Source organism: Mytilus trossulus, chromosome 3 (genome assembly GCF_036588685.1).
Source record: "Mytilus trossulus isolate FHL-02 chromosome 3, PNRI_Mtr1.1.1.hap1, whole genome shotgun sequence".
Taxonomy (NCBI): Eukaryota; Metazoa; Mollusca; class Bivalvia; order Mytilida; family Mytilidae; genus Mytilus; species Mytilus trossulus.
Window position 1 is genome coordinate 6,937,163 of NC_086375.1, and position 15,758 is coordinate 6,952,920.

The 15,758-nt window shown below is 33.5% G+C and overlaps 1 protein-coding gene across 1 annotated transcript; it reads left to right on the forward strand.

Annotated features, from left to right (window-relative positions):
• The first annotated feature begins 7,751 nt into the window (after positions 1 to 7,751).
• Positions 7,752 to 12,677, forward strand: LOC134710069 (protein sll1483-like). Its single transcript, XM_063570244.1, has 5 exons — positions 7,752 to 8,035; positions 10,056 to 10,273; positions 11,206 to 11,395; positions 11,692 to 11,904; positions 12,445 to 12,677. Exons 1-5 carry the CDS (start codon positions 7,888 to 7,890, stop codon positions 12,564 to 12,566), a joined length of 891 nt encoding a protein of 296 aa, XP_063426314.1. The 5' UTR covers positions 7,752 to 7,887; the 3' UTR covers positions 12,567 to 12,677.
• Positions 12,678 to 15,758: the final 3,081 nt, after the last annotated feature.

Consider the following 15,758-nt stretch of genomic DNA (forward strand, 5'->3'; position numbering starts at 1 on the left):
CGCGTCTGGCTTAAATATCAAATTTAAAACCTGGTATTTATGATCAGTGCTGCTGTTTGAGTTTTAATTTTAATACCCAGGACAGTAGTAAGCACTTCTGTGTTGACTTGAGTTATCATTGATATGTTCATATTTATAAATTAACTATTAACAACTTTGAATTTTTGAAATACTAGGGCTTGTATACCTCAGAAATAGATTACCTTAGCTGTATTTGGCAAAACATTTAAGAATGTTTGGTCCTCAATGCTCTTCAACTTTGTACTTTTTTAGGTCTTTTTAAACATGTTTGATTCGAGCGTCACTGACGAGTCTTTTGTAGACGAAACGCGCGACTGGCGTAAATATAAAATTTCATTCCTGGTATCTATGATGAGTTTATTTATGTATTTTAACATGTATTTCAAATAAAATAGATATTCATTGCATTTATATGTTTTAGAAGACTATTTCTGAAATCTGCAATTCTTTTTTTTATGTTACAACAACATTATCAACGAAGAACGTTTAAGATACAGAATTGAACAAATGTGTGTCACTTACCAAACATGTAACACAAATTAGTCCTATAACCCCGGACAAAAGTAAGAGGCTGCAATTAAGTGTAGATTTCATTACAAAGACGCACATATTTTAAAATGTTTAAAGTTTTTGGGCCATTAACTCAGCAGTAAAATGTATCGTAAAAAATCCAACAAAGTACTTATTTGTTGTAAAAATAAAAACAGATTGTTGATTTAAAAACCTATCACTTTATATATCAAAAATATATGTAAATAATATTAAATAGAAATGCGAGAAATGACAAAAAATCTTTATAAAACGCTTTAAAGATGTATAGACAATATGCATAGTATTACTATCATGGTTATGGTTTGACAATACACCTTCACATCGTTTAAACACGCACGGAAAATAATCATTAACGCATATAGCATGTATAGTATATCTAAAAACCTTTATAACTTTTATGTCTGTTATCATTTTACTGTGACACATAGAAATAGATTTAGCCGACCGTACAAGGGCTGTATAGCCAGTCAATGTCGTTCAAAACTTCCATGTATAAATAATTGCTCCTTAGTTTTCACTAAGTTTTGGTTGAAAAGTTGTTATTTCAGTGACATATTTGGAGGCAAAGGTAACACTAAACTGTGTTTTTTGCAGCAGTTAGGGAAACATTGGAAGAACATTTGATATAAAATACTTCTGTAAAAGAGGGACGAAAGATACCAGAGGGAGAGTCAAGCTCATAAACTAACAACGCCATTGCTAACATTAAAAAGACAAATAGACAAATAATAGTACAGAAGACACAACACAGAAAACTATAGACTAAGCAACACGAACCCCACCAGAAACTGGAGGAGATCCTGCTCCATATATGTCACCCATTGTGTTGCTTATGTTATTACAAATCCGGTAAACAGTCTAATTCAGTAGGTCGCATTCGGGAAAGGGAAAGGGTATTGTAGTTACGACATAAGGAACATATCTGATAATTATACCACATAAAACAAGAATCAAAGCACCTAACCCAGTCCAACATTGCTTCCATATGTACATGTTATAATAGTATAATCTGAAAAATATGAAGGATTCCTAATGCTGATTAAAAAATGAAATAAAAAAACATGCAATGACTATGAATAGTCACAACAGTGAAGTGCATGTGCCTTTTTAATTTAAGTGCATGAAAAGATCTCGGTTTGTGAGCTTATTCAACATATCTTCGTGACTTTGTGAACATTCCGAAAGATGGTAAATGTAAGAGAAAATGTATATTTAAGTGACAAAATTAAGCGGAAACCAAGTTGAAATAGAACAAAAGGAATCAAAGCTTTTTGTTAGTGAAGGTGATAAACGCTTACTGTGTAATGTTTATTATAGTAACACACTTTTTGAAAATTAACAGAAACAAATAAAATGACAGTTTTCGGCTAAATAACGAAGTATTTTATCATAAAAATACCATTTGCATATCATGCATATATACATTCTCAATTTATCTATTATATGATTAAGCAGTACAATTAGATATCAAGTCGACGAATGTGCTATGATTGCCAATAAGACAACTATCCACAAAAGACCAAACTGACACAGACATTAACAACTATAGGTCACCGTACGGCCTTCAACAATGAGTAAAGTCCATATCACATAATCAGCTATAAAAGGCCCCGATAAGACAAAGTAAAACAATTCAAACGAGAAAACTAACAGCCTTATTTATGTAAAAAAAATGAACGAAAAACAAATATGTAACACATAAACCACAGGCGCTTGGGGATATGAAACAATTTTTTTATTTTATTTTTTGTTGATTAAAATATTAAATTTTCTATATTTATAATGCATATCTATCACTTCTGTGCATGTCTCACCTAGTTTCGAGTGATTTAAACGACTAAGTAAAAATACCAAATTTTACTATCCATACTAAGAAACAAAAAGGCAACTAACTAGACGCCATTTTTCTGCTAACTATAAATAAGGAAATTGACCTACCTGGATTCCCCAACGATTTCTCTTGAAAACGTGCCTTCCAGGCCGTCAGATCGCAGACATTGTTTAAATTTATCAAATTTGTTATGTTCGTAACATATTTAGTCCATCTCAAGCATATAATATTTTTTTTAAACTTTTTTCTATGTTTTCAAATTTACGTGCCCGGAAGTGTACTGCTAAAATACAAGGTAAATTACCTTTTCCCGGACTTTTGTTAAGGGGACGTAATTTTTTCCCGGTCTTTTTCGGAACATCTCTAGGAGTTGGCATGAAACTAGTAAAGTGAACCGATGTTTTTCGTTTGTATTGGCAGCGGTTATGTATGGGTAGCCAGTGTAGCGATATAAAAAAAGGCGTAATTGAGTCAAATTTCCTTTTTCGTGTTATCAAACGTGCTGCTATGTTTTGGACCCGCTGCAATTTACTGATAATGTGGTGTTAGTACCGTACAACAATGCATTGCCATAGTCCAGCCTTGATGTAACTAGGGAGCATACTAGTGGTGGACAATCAACAGGTGTTGTGGCGGTGGTGGATAATATACAGCTGTTGTGGTAGTGATTGACAACCGCGGAATTTATAGTGTGTGATATCCTTGCATTAAAAACCTTTACAACCCTGATTAGAGATGGTATGAGTATTGTACAAATTCTTAAGGTTAAAGGTTACAGCTCTTTCTTTGAAATTTTGCTAAGGAACCCAAATAGATTTTTTTGAAACTTGATCATCGGTGTGTCATAGACTTGTTTGAGTAGTGTTAAACATTCTTCAAAATCAGTAGAACGAACAAGAAGATCTATTTTAAATGGTGGTAGATTTCTATTCTTTAAAGGCAGATCAAGTAAAGATTCTAAAAAAAATCCTGGTGCACCCACAAACAAACTGGGGTTGATAAGATTGGTAAGACCATTACGAAGTATTCTTAGCGTTTTTTTTTTTTTATCAAATTGAATAGACTGTGATGCAATTGTGTGTCGGATCTGTAAGTGACTGAAGAGGCAGATATAAAATTATTCTGTCGTCTCTTCTTGTTAATGAAAGATGTTAAGGTAGATCACAAGTATATAATTTTTGAAACAGATTTTTTTTATAATTTGCCAAAATGAAGATTTTACTATGCTCTTTTCAAAAATTAAATAAAAAGTATAGGTCACCGTGCTATTTTTCAAGCTATGGGGCGTTGAAAATTGCTAAACTTTGGTTAGTTTGTTCATGAATAAACACATTTATATAGTGTGCATAAAAAAATCTATGAGATAGAATTTGAAATAAATTGTGATAAGATAGGTTTCAGAATATGTTTTAAGAAAATAAAAAGAAAACGTGGTGTCACCAAACTTGTTTTCTTGCTACAAGTAAAAAAAAAAAATTTCCCTTTTAGCCCAGTATAAATTTTGTACTAAAAGAGTATTGTCCCCTTAAATGGCTCATTTGAAAAAAATGATTTTAAAACCAAAATACATTATATTTGTTAAAATATTTTGTATAATACGATTAATGAACAAGTTTTCTTTAAATTGAAAAAAACATTCTAACCATTGAATTGCAAATCTGTCTCAAAATTTGCATATTTAGGCAAATAACTAGACTGATTTTGTACTGTGATTGTACAATCCAAGATGGCGGTATACCATGCATCTACCTTAACAGCTATTTCAGGGGTCGTATTATAATTAAATTATTAGGCACTTATGTTTTATTTCTAATATGGTATGTTCCTCAGATGACAAACATAACAAATTGTGGTTTAAGACTCATCCACCTCTTTCTTTAGTTATTGAGTAACTTATTTCTAGCACACTACCAGCTGATCACGCACTTGCAGTATAACTCACGTCGTCTTTAATCGGAATTGGCAAACAAAACAATTATAAGACGTCGTAACAAAACCCATCCATGTATCACAGTTTGTCAATCTAGCTGGTTCTAATACTGACACATCTGTTGCAATGAAAATCAATTGATCGCGCATCTAAATGACACCAGAAGCAATGATTGCACAATTGTACCGTGAGATCATTGTGAATCATGTGTGTTTGTAATTGACATTTATAAATATCGGTTTTCAAATCGGACACAAGTTCTCAATATGATATTGCTCTTGTATTGATTGACATATTAATATATAGCGTTCATACTGATATTTATGCATCAAGACTTATTTAATAGTTCCAACATTCTTTTGGGTTTCAATAATCTGTAATGAATTTCATCATGGACCGGATGTGAACGTCACAGTCCTTATTTCTCCTTTGTTCTTTGGACCGGATGTGAACGTCATAGTACTTATTTCTCCTTTGTTCTTTAGACCGGATGTGACCGTCACGGTACTTATTTCTCCTTTGTTCTTTGGATCGGATGTAAACGTCACAGTACTTATTTCTCCTTTGTTCTTTGCACCATTCTAACAAATCTCTACCTTAAACTTTCTTAAATGTTGTCATCTATTGTTGCATAGCTAAATATCTAATATGATAGATATAGGAAGATGTGGTGTGAGTGCCAATGAGACAACTCTCCATTCAAATAACAATTTAAAAAGTAAACCATTAAAGGTTAAAGTACGGCCTTCAACACGGAGCCTTGGCTCACACCGAACAACAAGCTATATACAGGGCCCCAAAATTACTAGTGTAAAACCATTCAAACGGGAAAACCAACGGTCTAATCTATATATTAAACAAAACGAGAAACGAGAAACACGTATCTATTACATAAACAAACGACAACTACTGTACATGAATATATATATATTTTTTTCATAATTTCCCTAAATAAAGAGTCTCGCTGCATTGAAGACTCTGCTGTTGTTTGTTCTATGGTCAGGTTGTTGTTTCTTTGACACATTCCCCATTTCCATTCTCATATTTTATTTCTCTATATTTTCATACATGCTGGAAACGGGGGTATACATCACTTAAATGCCAGGTCATGCCTATAATGACCACCTAAATCCTTGCAATACTCACAGAGCTAATTCAAAATAAAGATTTCGTATTTATAATAACTACTTAGAACTGTCCAAAACTTCCAAATATTGCGGTTTTGTTATGTTTTGAAATACACCGTTTGACACCTTTGACCTCAGTTTTCAAAATTCTGCACCAGTTTGACACTCTACGACATGCCTTATTCAACGGGTATTATATGTACCTTTAAAATAAGACCAAAAATAAGTAATCAAATATTTCGTAGTTCTACCTTACTTATTACCGTAATATTATGTCCACCACAAGGTCAAGTATAATACTATTGATAAAGATTTCACATAATGAAGGCCATGATAACAGACGATATGTCATATGTCCTCATTTGTCGTATGGGTATTAGTTCACATGAACTCAACTTTTAGACTGTCTACATAGGCTTGCCAATTACTAAGCGAATGAGAAACTAGAGGCTCTAAAGAGCCTGTGTCGCTCGCCTTGGTCTATGTGAATATTAAACAAAGGAAGCAGATGGGTTCAAGACAAAATTGTGTTTTGGTGATGGTGATGTGTTTGTACATCTTACTTTACTGAACATTCTTGCTGCTTACAATTATCTCTATCTATATTGTACTTGGTCCAGTAGTTTCAGTGGAAAATGTTAGTAAAAATTTACAAAATTGTTAAATATTGACTACAAAGGACAATAACTCCTTAGGGGGTCAATTGATCATTTCAGTCGCAGACATAGTCACGAAAAAAAAGTCAGTGGACAAATAGTCACAATTCAGTATTCAGACTACTATTTTCTTTGAATTAGACCACTCATTTTTATTTTTTTCTTCAACTATTATATATATGAAGCAAATTTGTAATTAAAATGTATTCAATAAATTTCAATAATGATTAAATAACTATAACGAAAACAAAATGTCAAGGGGCTAGGTACTTCAATGGCTTCAAAATGCCAAAAAATATATGAATAACTTTTCATTTATCAAGGTGTATGAACAATTTCATACACTTGATATAATCAAATGTAATTAAAAGAATACACTCAAGATATTTCTCTCATATATTCAAATAATTGTCAATAAATTGTTTGTTAGTTTATAACCTGTGACTTTTTGTCCTATCAAATTTGTGACTTTATGTCTTGTGACTTTTTGTCCGTTTACCAAAATAATATGATTCTGACATAATTCGCCTAAATAATCGACTAATCAAGGGAAGGTTTAACAAACATAAGGGAGCTCGTTAAACATACTGCATTATATCTCCCTCTCCCAGCTTACAAAAGAAGTCCGTAAATGATCAGTGACCGTATGAAGATCATAATTAACATAGCGCTGTCCATGTTGTCACAGACGCTGTTTACAAACGGCATTCGAACTCTTGTAAAAAGAATATTTACTGTAGACAAAACAACTTGTCGTTCGATATAATTTACATCTCGCGAACAGGGTTGACTTCAATAGACAATATCGTAGCATCTACGTAGTGCTATATAGATTTTGACTATAGAACGTGTAGCTACAAACTAGTCGCTATATAGATTTTGATAACAGCTACGTAGCTGCTAAGATATTGAACTCAACCCTGGTACAAATGTGAGCTTATCTGTCAGCTTTAAAAAGACACAAATTATAAGAAGCGGAATGTTTGTCACTGAGACAATTGTCCGTCAAAGTCAAAAGGTAGTGGATGTAATAATTATAATATTATCCGCAAGGCCTTCAACAAAGAGAAAAAAGACCAATAACATACATGTATAGTCAGCTATAAAAGGCATCGACATGAAACATATGAAACATTTCAATTGAGACACTATACAGTAACGGTCAAATTTATAACAAAACACGTACAATACAAAAAACAAATATGACATACACATATAGCTGTCAGTTAACTGCGAATACTCTCTATGGTGACCTATAATTATTTTTTTTGTTTCATTTTGGTCTATTTTGTAGAGCTATCTCAGTGGCATTCATACCACTTCTTTTTTTTTTATACAGACAAACGACGCACCAGACTCCTGACTTGTGACTGGTACATACTATAATGTTGTAAGCGTTCAACTCTTCTATAATCTGAGACAGTGGTTTTTCAGTAAAACGTTGAAACAAAATATTAAAATTAGTTGAAAAGTACGAACTGGTTCACCCTAAATACTGAAGTAGATACAAGTTTGCAAAGATAAACACATTACTAGTATTTATCTAACATAGCTGCCAATGAATTTGACCTTGAACTTATCAAGTCCTTGATGTTGGTCAGTTATATAACTTTTTTTTTTATCTTGTCACCTGTTTCTGTCTTAAGATTTAAACGTGGACTGGTCGCGAGTGTTTTATCTCGTGACCGATGGATATAAAAGTGATGACCAGTGCTGACTAGATGGACACTTAGAATCACTGGTCAACTGTAAACACTGACCATAACTACAATGAAGCTCATTTGTTTTGGTTTGATTGCCTGCCTGGCCATTCCTGCTCTCGGGGATAATCTAGTACAGTTAGCTACCAAACTAGGAGCCAAAACCTTAGTTGAGTTTGTGACAGAGGCCGGTCTAGCAGACACCCTTGCAAATGGAGGTATAGTTAAACAAAAAAAATAGTTAAATCTGGTCTTCGATTTATCGATATGAACCTATCTGCATGGTAAATTTTTGTATTCTCGTTTTTCGCTTTTGCCTATGCACTTTGTCTATATGCATTTTATTCTTTGTTCACACATGTTGGTTGTTTTTATAGTAATTAAGACAAAGTGGGTACTTTTTTATCCTTATTTTTGGCAATATTACCTATTAGGTCTGTATTTTATATTCACAAATTTAACGCTGTCTTTACAATTAAATTATATTCGACTCGCGTACAAATCAGTTGTTTAGCTAGCTTTAAAACCAGGTTTACTGAAGGGTTATTCCACCTTTTTCTACAGACAAAAATGTTTGTATCAAGTCAATAATATGACAGTTATCCATTTGTTAGATATGTTGAAGCTTTTTGATTTTGTCATGTTAATGGTGACCTTTCAGTTTGATTTTAATTTTTCTCGGAGTTCGGTAATTTTGGTATTTTACTTTGAATGCAAAAAAACAAAAGAACAACATATTTTTGAACGATCTCACTATGCAAATTTACATAATTTACGGACTTCAAAGATAAGCATTATAATATAATACTTTACCTGCTTTCGTTTCTAATATCATTATTTGTGTAAATTGTAAGTAAGAGTAGAGGTTTTCACGCCCGCTTTGCCGCTTGTGTTCATAAAAACATGTCTCTGTTGATTCTGTAAGAAACAAAGTACATTCATATTACATATATCGTCTGAAGCTGCCTATTCTGATACCGGCCTCAACATTTGAGGGGCCTGGATCCTAATTCTTCATTTAAGCATGCTTAAGGTGGTATGGGTGTCTTCCCGGGGCCCCATCTTGGATTGTAGAAAACAGAGAACAAAGATCCTGATTTTCTATCAAGTTAGCAAAAGTTGATGCAGGAATGAAGTTTTTAAATTGATTGATCATTTAAAAGAACCAATTTATAAGAATATAACTTATAATTATTAAATATCTCTGCAAATGTTGATTATTTTTGGTGGTTTTGATATTTTTTTTAAATTGGCATTTTAAGGGGAAGTAACTCTTACACAGTGCATTTTCTGAAGGATTCTACATGGAATTTTCCTATTTTGTATTTTAGCTGGAAAAAAACGTACGGTGACCCTATCTTTTCTTTTGATATTCTCAAAGCACTGTCTGAAAGCTATCTTTTTCTTAAGAATTTAACAATTCTATCATTTTGTTTAGTTTCTAATAACAAAATGGCGTTTTTCCCTGTATAATCCTTACAAAATTTGTCATTTTGTCACGTCCTGTAGCTTGAAAAAATGCGCGGTAATCTATCATTTTTATTATATTTTTCAACATATATCAATAGTTACTACGTGTTGGCAAAGTATGAACAAATTCTATCATTTTTATTTTAGACTCCCATACCAACTTAAACGTGTTTTTGTCTTATTTTTATTCCTCGGTTAGTTCTCTGATATTGTTTTGCCATTTATTCTGCACATTTTACCTATTCTTCTCCATTCTGCAAACCCCATCCAGACATTCACATATTGTTTATATGTACTTGTCTACTTTTTGGCCTGTCTCCTTACGAGTTTTGTAATCATGAACTTTTTGTATTTATCCTTGTGGTATACCACACATCTTCCAAACATCTTATTTACGTTTATATCTCCATAAATCAATGAAAAAAGTCGTACCCCCAAAATACAAATAACGTTAATTTCCCTATGTTTTCAACGTTGATAGTCAATCACAACGTAGACTGGTTCCGGAGAACAATGTTCAGTATTTTACATATAAAAAATTTAATATAACAGCATATATACGCTAATAACTAGATCGTAGTACCGATAACCAGGACAATCACAACGTTTAAATGATGTACTATTTTGAAAATATTACCCATGATGCATTAGATTTTAAAATGTAGAATTTACCTACTGATGTCTTTTTTCCTCTGCCATTGCACTATACATTCAATTGAATATTGACAAACATGTAGTTTCATATTTTTGTTTTTTAATTTTGTTCAGGACCCTTCACTGTGTTTGGACCAACTGACGATGCTTTCGCCAAATTACCACCTAAAGTAGTAAAAATGTTGAAAGAGGACAAAAAACTGCTCGCTGACGTACTGAAGTTCCACGTGCTCAGCGGAAAAGTATTTTCATCACAGCTGTCCAATGAACTGACCGCTCCTTCTCTAAACCCATTGGGTAAAGTCCGTATCAACATTTACCAAGGCGGAAAGGTAATTAGATGATTGTTTGGGAATGTTTTAATAACAATAGAAATTAAACTGTAAGGGATTTAATACTAGAGTGTAAAATTCACGTAGTAATATACATGTATGATTTGCAACTTGTATATGAAAAGGGAGAAAAACACGAAGCTTATTTTTTCTCTGTATGTGTAACATTCATTGTGAAAGTTAAAAACATTTTTTTTTTAAAAGCCCAGAATTTGATAAAGGAACCTGAGTGAACGCGGGGGGAATACCAGTATATGAATATATTGAAGAATAATATTTCTTTCCGGTTGTGTCCCTTTGACTGAGTGTGCAATTTTAGTTTACATGGTGTAGTAGAAGAATTTCATTCTGCCTATGTATCCGGTCTCGTTTCTTTTAGAGTTCATGTCGTTTCCTCATTTTTGTTTGTTACCTGAATGAATTCGTCTCGTTTTAACGGATTTACGATATTTGATCAGTAAATAAATGAATTCAACTACAGGGCATAACGCTTTTTGGGTAAAGATTTGTTCCGAACGAAATTATTTTTTTACATGTCATACGATCGCGATAAATCAATACTAGAGTTGGATATCTTAAGTTTGAAGTGGTTTAAAATATACGGGCCCCGTTCCTAAACGGGAGAAAACCGGGTTTCTGTGGGAGAACTATATCGATCTTCGAGAGGAATATGCTAAATACTAGTCAATTGACATAGAAGTAGAACGTGTAGGGTTCTATCTTAAAACCCCAGTGCTGACAGGCGTTGGGTACTGTAGATAAAATCATCATAGATACCAGGATTAAATTTTGTATTTACGCCAGACGCGTAGATTAACTAGCTCGAGGCTGTTAGCTACCGTTTGTCTCGCACACTTTTCATTCTTCTCCTTTGTCACTGTAATATAAAAATGTGCCACAGAGATACAGTTTATTTTGTATTTAATTGACAGGTGATTACAGCAACAGGAAGCCCTGTCGTATTGCCAGACCAGAATGCCACCAATGGAGTCATCCATGTCATCGATAGAGTCATGTTTCCTTTACCATTGGTGCCAGTAACTGGATTGGTTGGAATGGACCCTAAGTTGTCTACTCTCCTAACAGCTGTCAAGGCCGCTGATCTCGTACAAACGCTCTCAGGTAAACATGTCATTTTCTAGAACAAATGTTTATCAATGGCAAACTGATCAATAGTTTCAACTTAAGATCCATCTAATACCCCCCCAAAAAGATTATAATAAATTCTAAATGAATCGAGTTTTACTTTGATTTCAATTTAGTATCTCTGTCTTTTTTTTATAGGCCATTCGGAACACGATCGATTGCTGTAACTGTGTCATAGTTTCATATCGCTATTGTGTTATTTATATATGTGGCTTTTTAAAAAGCAACATTGAATCAAGCAATATATTTTACAAAATGTTTTTTTTTTCTAGGCGATGGTCCATTCACACTGTTTGCTCCCACAAATGAAGCCTTCGCAAAATTGCCCGCTGGAGTATTGGCCAATCTTTTAAAAAACAAGACAGCTTTGGCCGACGTCTTGACATATCACGTAGTCTCTGGAACCTTCTATAGCGCCGGGTTAACCAATGGAATGTCAGCAACAACAGTAGAAGGAAAACCAGTCACAATCACCATTAGTGGAGGTTTGTTTATAATAATATATTTAAATCTATTTTTGTTTATTCGTTATCGTAAAAACAACCGTGTATATTCTTGTCAGAATGTGTATTTTTTTCAAATGACAAAAGTACGTTCTTTGTGTATATGATGATTATAGACGACAACGGTTTTGGTGAGTAAAACGGAAATACTCAGAACAGAGTTTGTTTTCAATGGCTTCCAATTCGAAAGTATAACCGGTTGGAAAGAAATCCGTTTCTTTATGAACCTTTTAAAAATGGTAATTGGCTAATATGTTTATTTGGTGTTAAAAGCGATTGATATAAATAAGCGGCAAATATGTTATGAATATTTGTACCTTGTGTTATTTGTAAATAAGTTAAGCAACAATCATGTGTATATTTAATGTATATATAGCGACTAACATGCATGCTTTGCTTTGGTATAAGCTGCAAATATGCATATTGAGTCTTTGGAGGTAATATGTATTTTTGATTTTTAAAAATAAATCTTAACTTTTATCCAATAATTATTTTTGATTTGACATTCTTTTGTCTTTATAGGAAGCGTAATGGTTGGAAAATCCACTGTAGTCCGAGCCGATGATGCCGTGTCCAATGGAGTTGTTCATATCATCGACACCGTTCTTATTCCACCTTCCCTTAGATCAACACTTCTTCCATGAAGAAATCCTTGATGTTGTGAAGAGGTTGATTCATATGTTTAATTCTTCATCAATTCTTCATTGAAATGAATGTACAGTTTTATATTTATATTAAAACTTATTTTGTTATATTATATTCATGGTTAATGTCATTTTTGTTATACTGATAAAATTTACAACATTGATGAAATGTGGTATGAATATTTGCAAATGAGACAGGAAAACTCAACCTGAGACCGAGTGATGTATATGTTAGCAGTTTTATTATAAGTTAATGTAACTTAAGGTCTTTAACATTGAGCAAAACCAATACCGCATAGAAAGTTTTATAAAAGGCGCCGACATGACAAAATGACATAATTTTATTGAAACGAAATTTTATTTACTAGTACCAAACAATAGGTCCGAGTACACTGTTGAGTCCAGATTTTACGAATGTAGTCCCTAGTGCGGACAGTGTTGCCTGCCAATTTCTTTAGTACCCATTTCAAATGTATTTCTTATTTTTTTTTTATTGCAAGTAGGAGGATGAAATTATACACAGTAAAAAAATTGAGTCATGAATTTTGAAGTAAAGCAGTGATTTGGTCCAGCTAAAAAAGGTTAAACAAATGTACTTCGGAAGCTGTTTAAAAAATTTCAAGACCCCCTTAATAAAGATTTTTCCATATTTTGAGTTAGAGCCGATGAGGTTTTCTATAATTTTGATGTAATTTGTCACAAAAGTAGTACAATACACTGTAAAATTATTATTGAGAAAGTGGAGGTGATTTTTTTTCTATTTTCATTTATTATCTACGAGAAATCTCTGTGTATTTGGACCAATAAACGAAAACAAAACATATGAAAAACAGCAAAACACGAAAATCACTGAACTACAGGCTCTGGCAATAGAACAGGCACACAGAAAGTGTGACGAATTTCAACATGTTTGCGGGCACCAAACCCTCCCCCTATACTGTCCATATTTGGCTTCTGAATAGCTATATAGGAAAAAAGAAGACAACAACCGATCAACAAAAATAATCAAAGGACACTTGTAGGGCAATATACAGCCTCCTTTTATAGTTCATTATACTTTATTAGTTTTCTCGTTTGATTTGTTTTACATTGTCTTCTCGGGGCCTTATATAGCTGACTATGCGGTATGGGCTTTTCTCATTGTTGAAGACCGTACGGTGCCTTTGAGTTGTTAATGTCTGTGCCATTTTGGTCTTTTGTGGATAGTTGTCTCATTGGCAATCATACCACATCTTCTTTTTTATATATTCAATAATTGACAGTGCTAAAGTTCAAGCTCTAACTCGGATGGGCCGTCCGTGCAAGACCCTCACTGGTTGTCAAGGGCGTTAAAAACCATCATCTTCATAGTTCTATAAATGTTGTAAACGAATATAAAAAAAATAATCTTAAATCTACCATCACAAGCAGATCGTCGAACAACGAAAAATATAATGATAGTATATTCACCGAAAGATTGCCAACTTGTCACACGAGGATACAACGAGGGTGTTAAAAGTTTATCTAATGTTGAGATCCCAACAACACTTAAAAGTTTCATACTTTAAGTTTGACTAGTTTGTAAATAATGCTTGACATAAGATTAGATAGTGTAAAATAAATATAAAAAGATGTGGTGAGAAATGAGAAAAAAAGAGTCCAAATGACATAGAAGTCAACAGCTATAGGTCACCATACAGCCTTCAATAATAAAACTCATGTTAAAAAGCAGCAGCCTTCAACAATGTGCCTGTCCCAAGTCAGGAGCCTGTAATTCAGTGGTTGTCGTTTGTTTATGTGTTCCATATTTGTTTTTCGTTTATTTATATTTTTTTACATAAATAAGGCCGTTAGTTTTCTCATTTGAATTGTTAAAAACATTGTCTCCTCGGGGCCTTTTATAGCTCACTATGCTGTATGGGCTTTGCTCATTGTTGAAGGCCGTACGGTGACCTATAGTTGTTTATGTTTGTGTCATTTTGGTCCTTTATGGATAGTTGTCTCATTGGCAATCATACCACATCTTCTTTTTTTTTTATATTGTATATAAAATAGAACACTATTAAAAGCTCCTACATGACTAAGATAAACAAATTCAAACAAAAAGAACTAACGACAGACAAATCATTATGTACATATGAACAATCGCAAAAAAAAACCGATATGCAGCAACACACAACACCAAACAGGCTCCTGAATTGTGATAAGCACATACAGAATGCGTAACTTATATTTCGGGCTCACCACCATAGACGTCGGTGTAGCAGCTCACGAACAAGTTATTAATTGTTTTTTAAGTTGGGAATGTGTCAAATAAACTCATCAAAGATACCATGATTGAAATTTTGTATAGAAACGTCAAACAGACAGCAGCCCGACCAAAGAAAAAAATGGCCACCGAATGCTACAAATGGTTCTTCAACACAGCAAGAAAACCCGAACCCGAAGGCCTTCTTCATCTGGCCCCTACCTTACAATTGTGTACTTGTTCAGTGATAATGGACGCTATACTAAACTCCAAAACATATAAACCCTTAGCCTCCAATCCAACCTGTAGGCGTGATGGCGACAACCATTCTTTGATTACCCGTATGACCCTCCATACCTTTTTTGAATTGCCCCAACTGAACTGTCATGTTCATAGACTCTTCTCAGATGTTTGTTCATGAAATAACGGCACCTTGAACGCCGTTTGATGGTTCAAAATCGGAAAAACGTAAAAGTAGCTAAAATCAAGTAGGGGTGAGCATCTTTTGATGGCCACTTCGTAACTGGTAGTTACTGTATGTATATACTATTATCATAAATGGATGCATATGTGGTACAGGGAAACAACGAGGTAAATATGGCAAATAGGAATCTATACGATAGTCTGGAAAATCTAGGTCACCGTTTCGTCAAAAATCCCTTAAAAACAAACATTTAGGCAGACCTGACTTGACAATAATAATTCCCCAGCTAGGCACTTAAGTCCCATATACTCCGAGTTAGCATGAATGGAAGGCTGTAACTATAAGGTAATTCTTGAATGACAATGAAACACAGTCTGGTCAATGTTCACCTCTCAAGGTCGTTTTAAAATCGGAAAGTAGACTGAAAATTACCATTTTTTAATTGAGTTCAAACCCACGAGAAAATATTCCAGCTCCTTCCCCACACCATCCGCCCCCAAATGTCAATACATAGTTTAATAGATGAACATCATTTACAGCA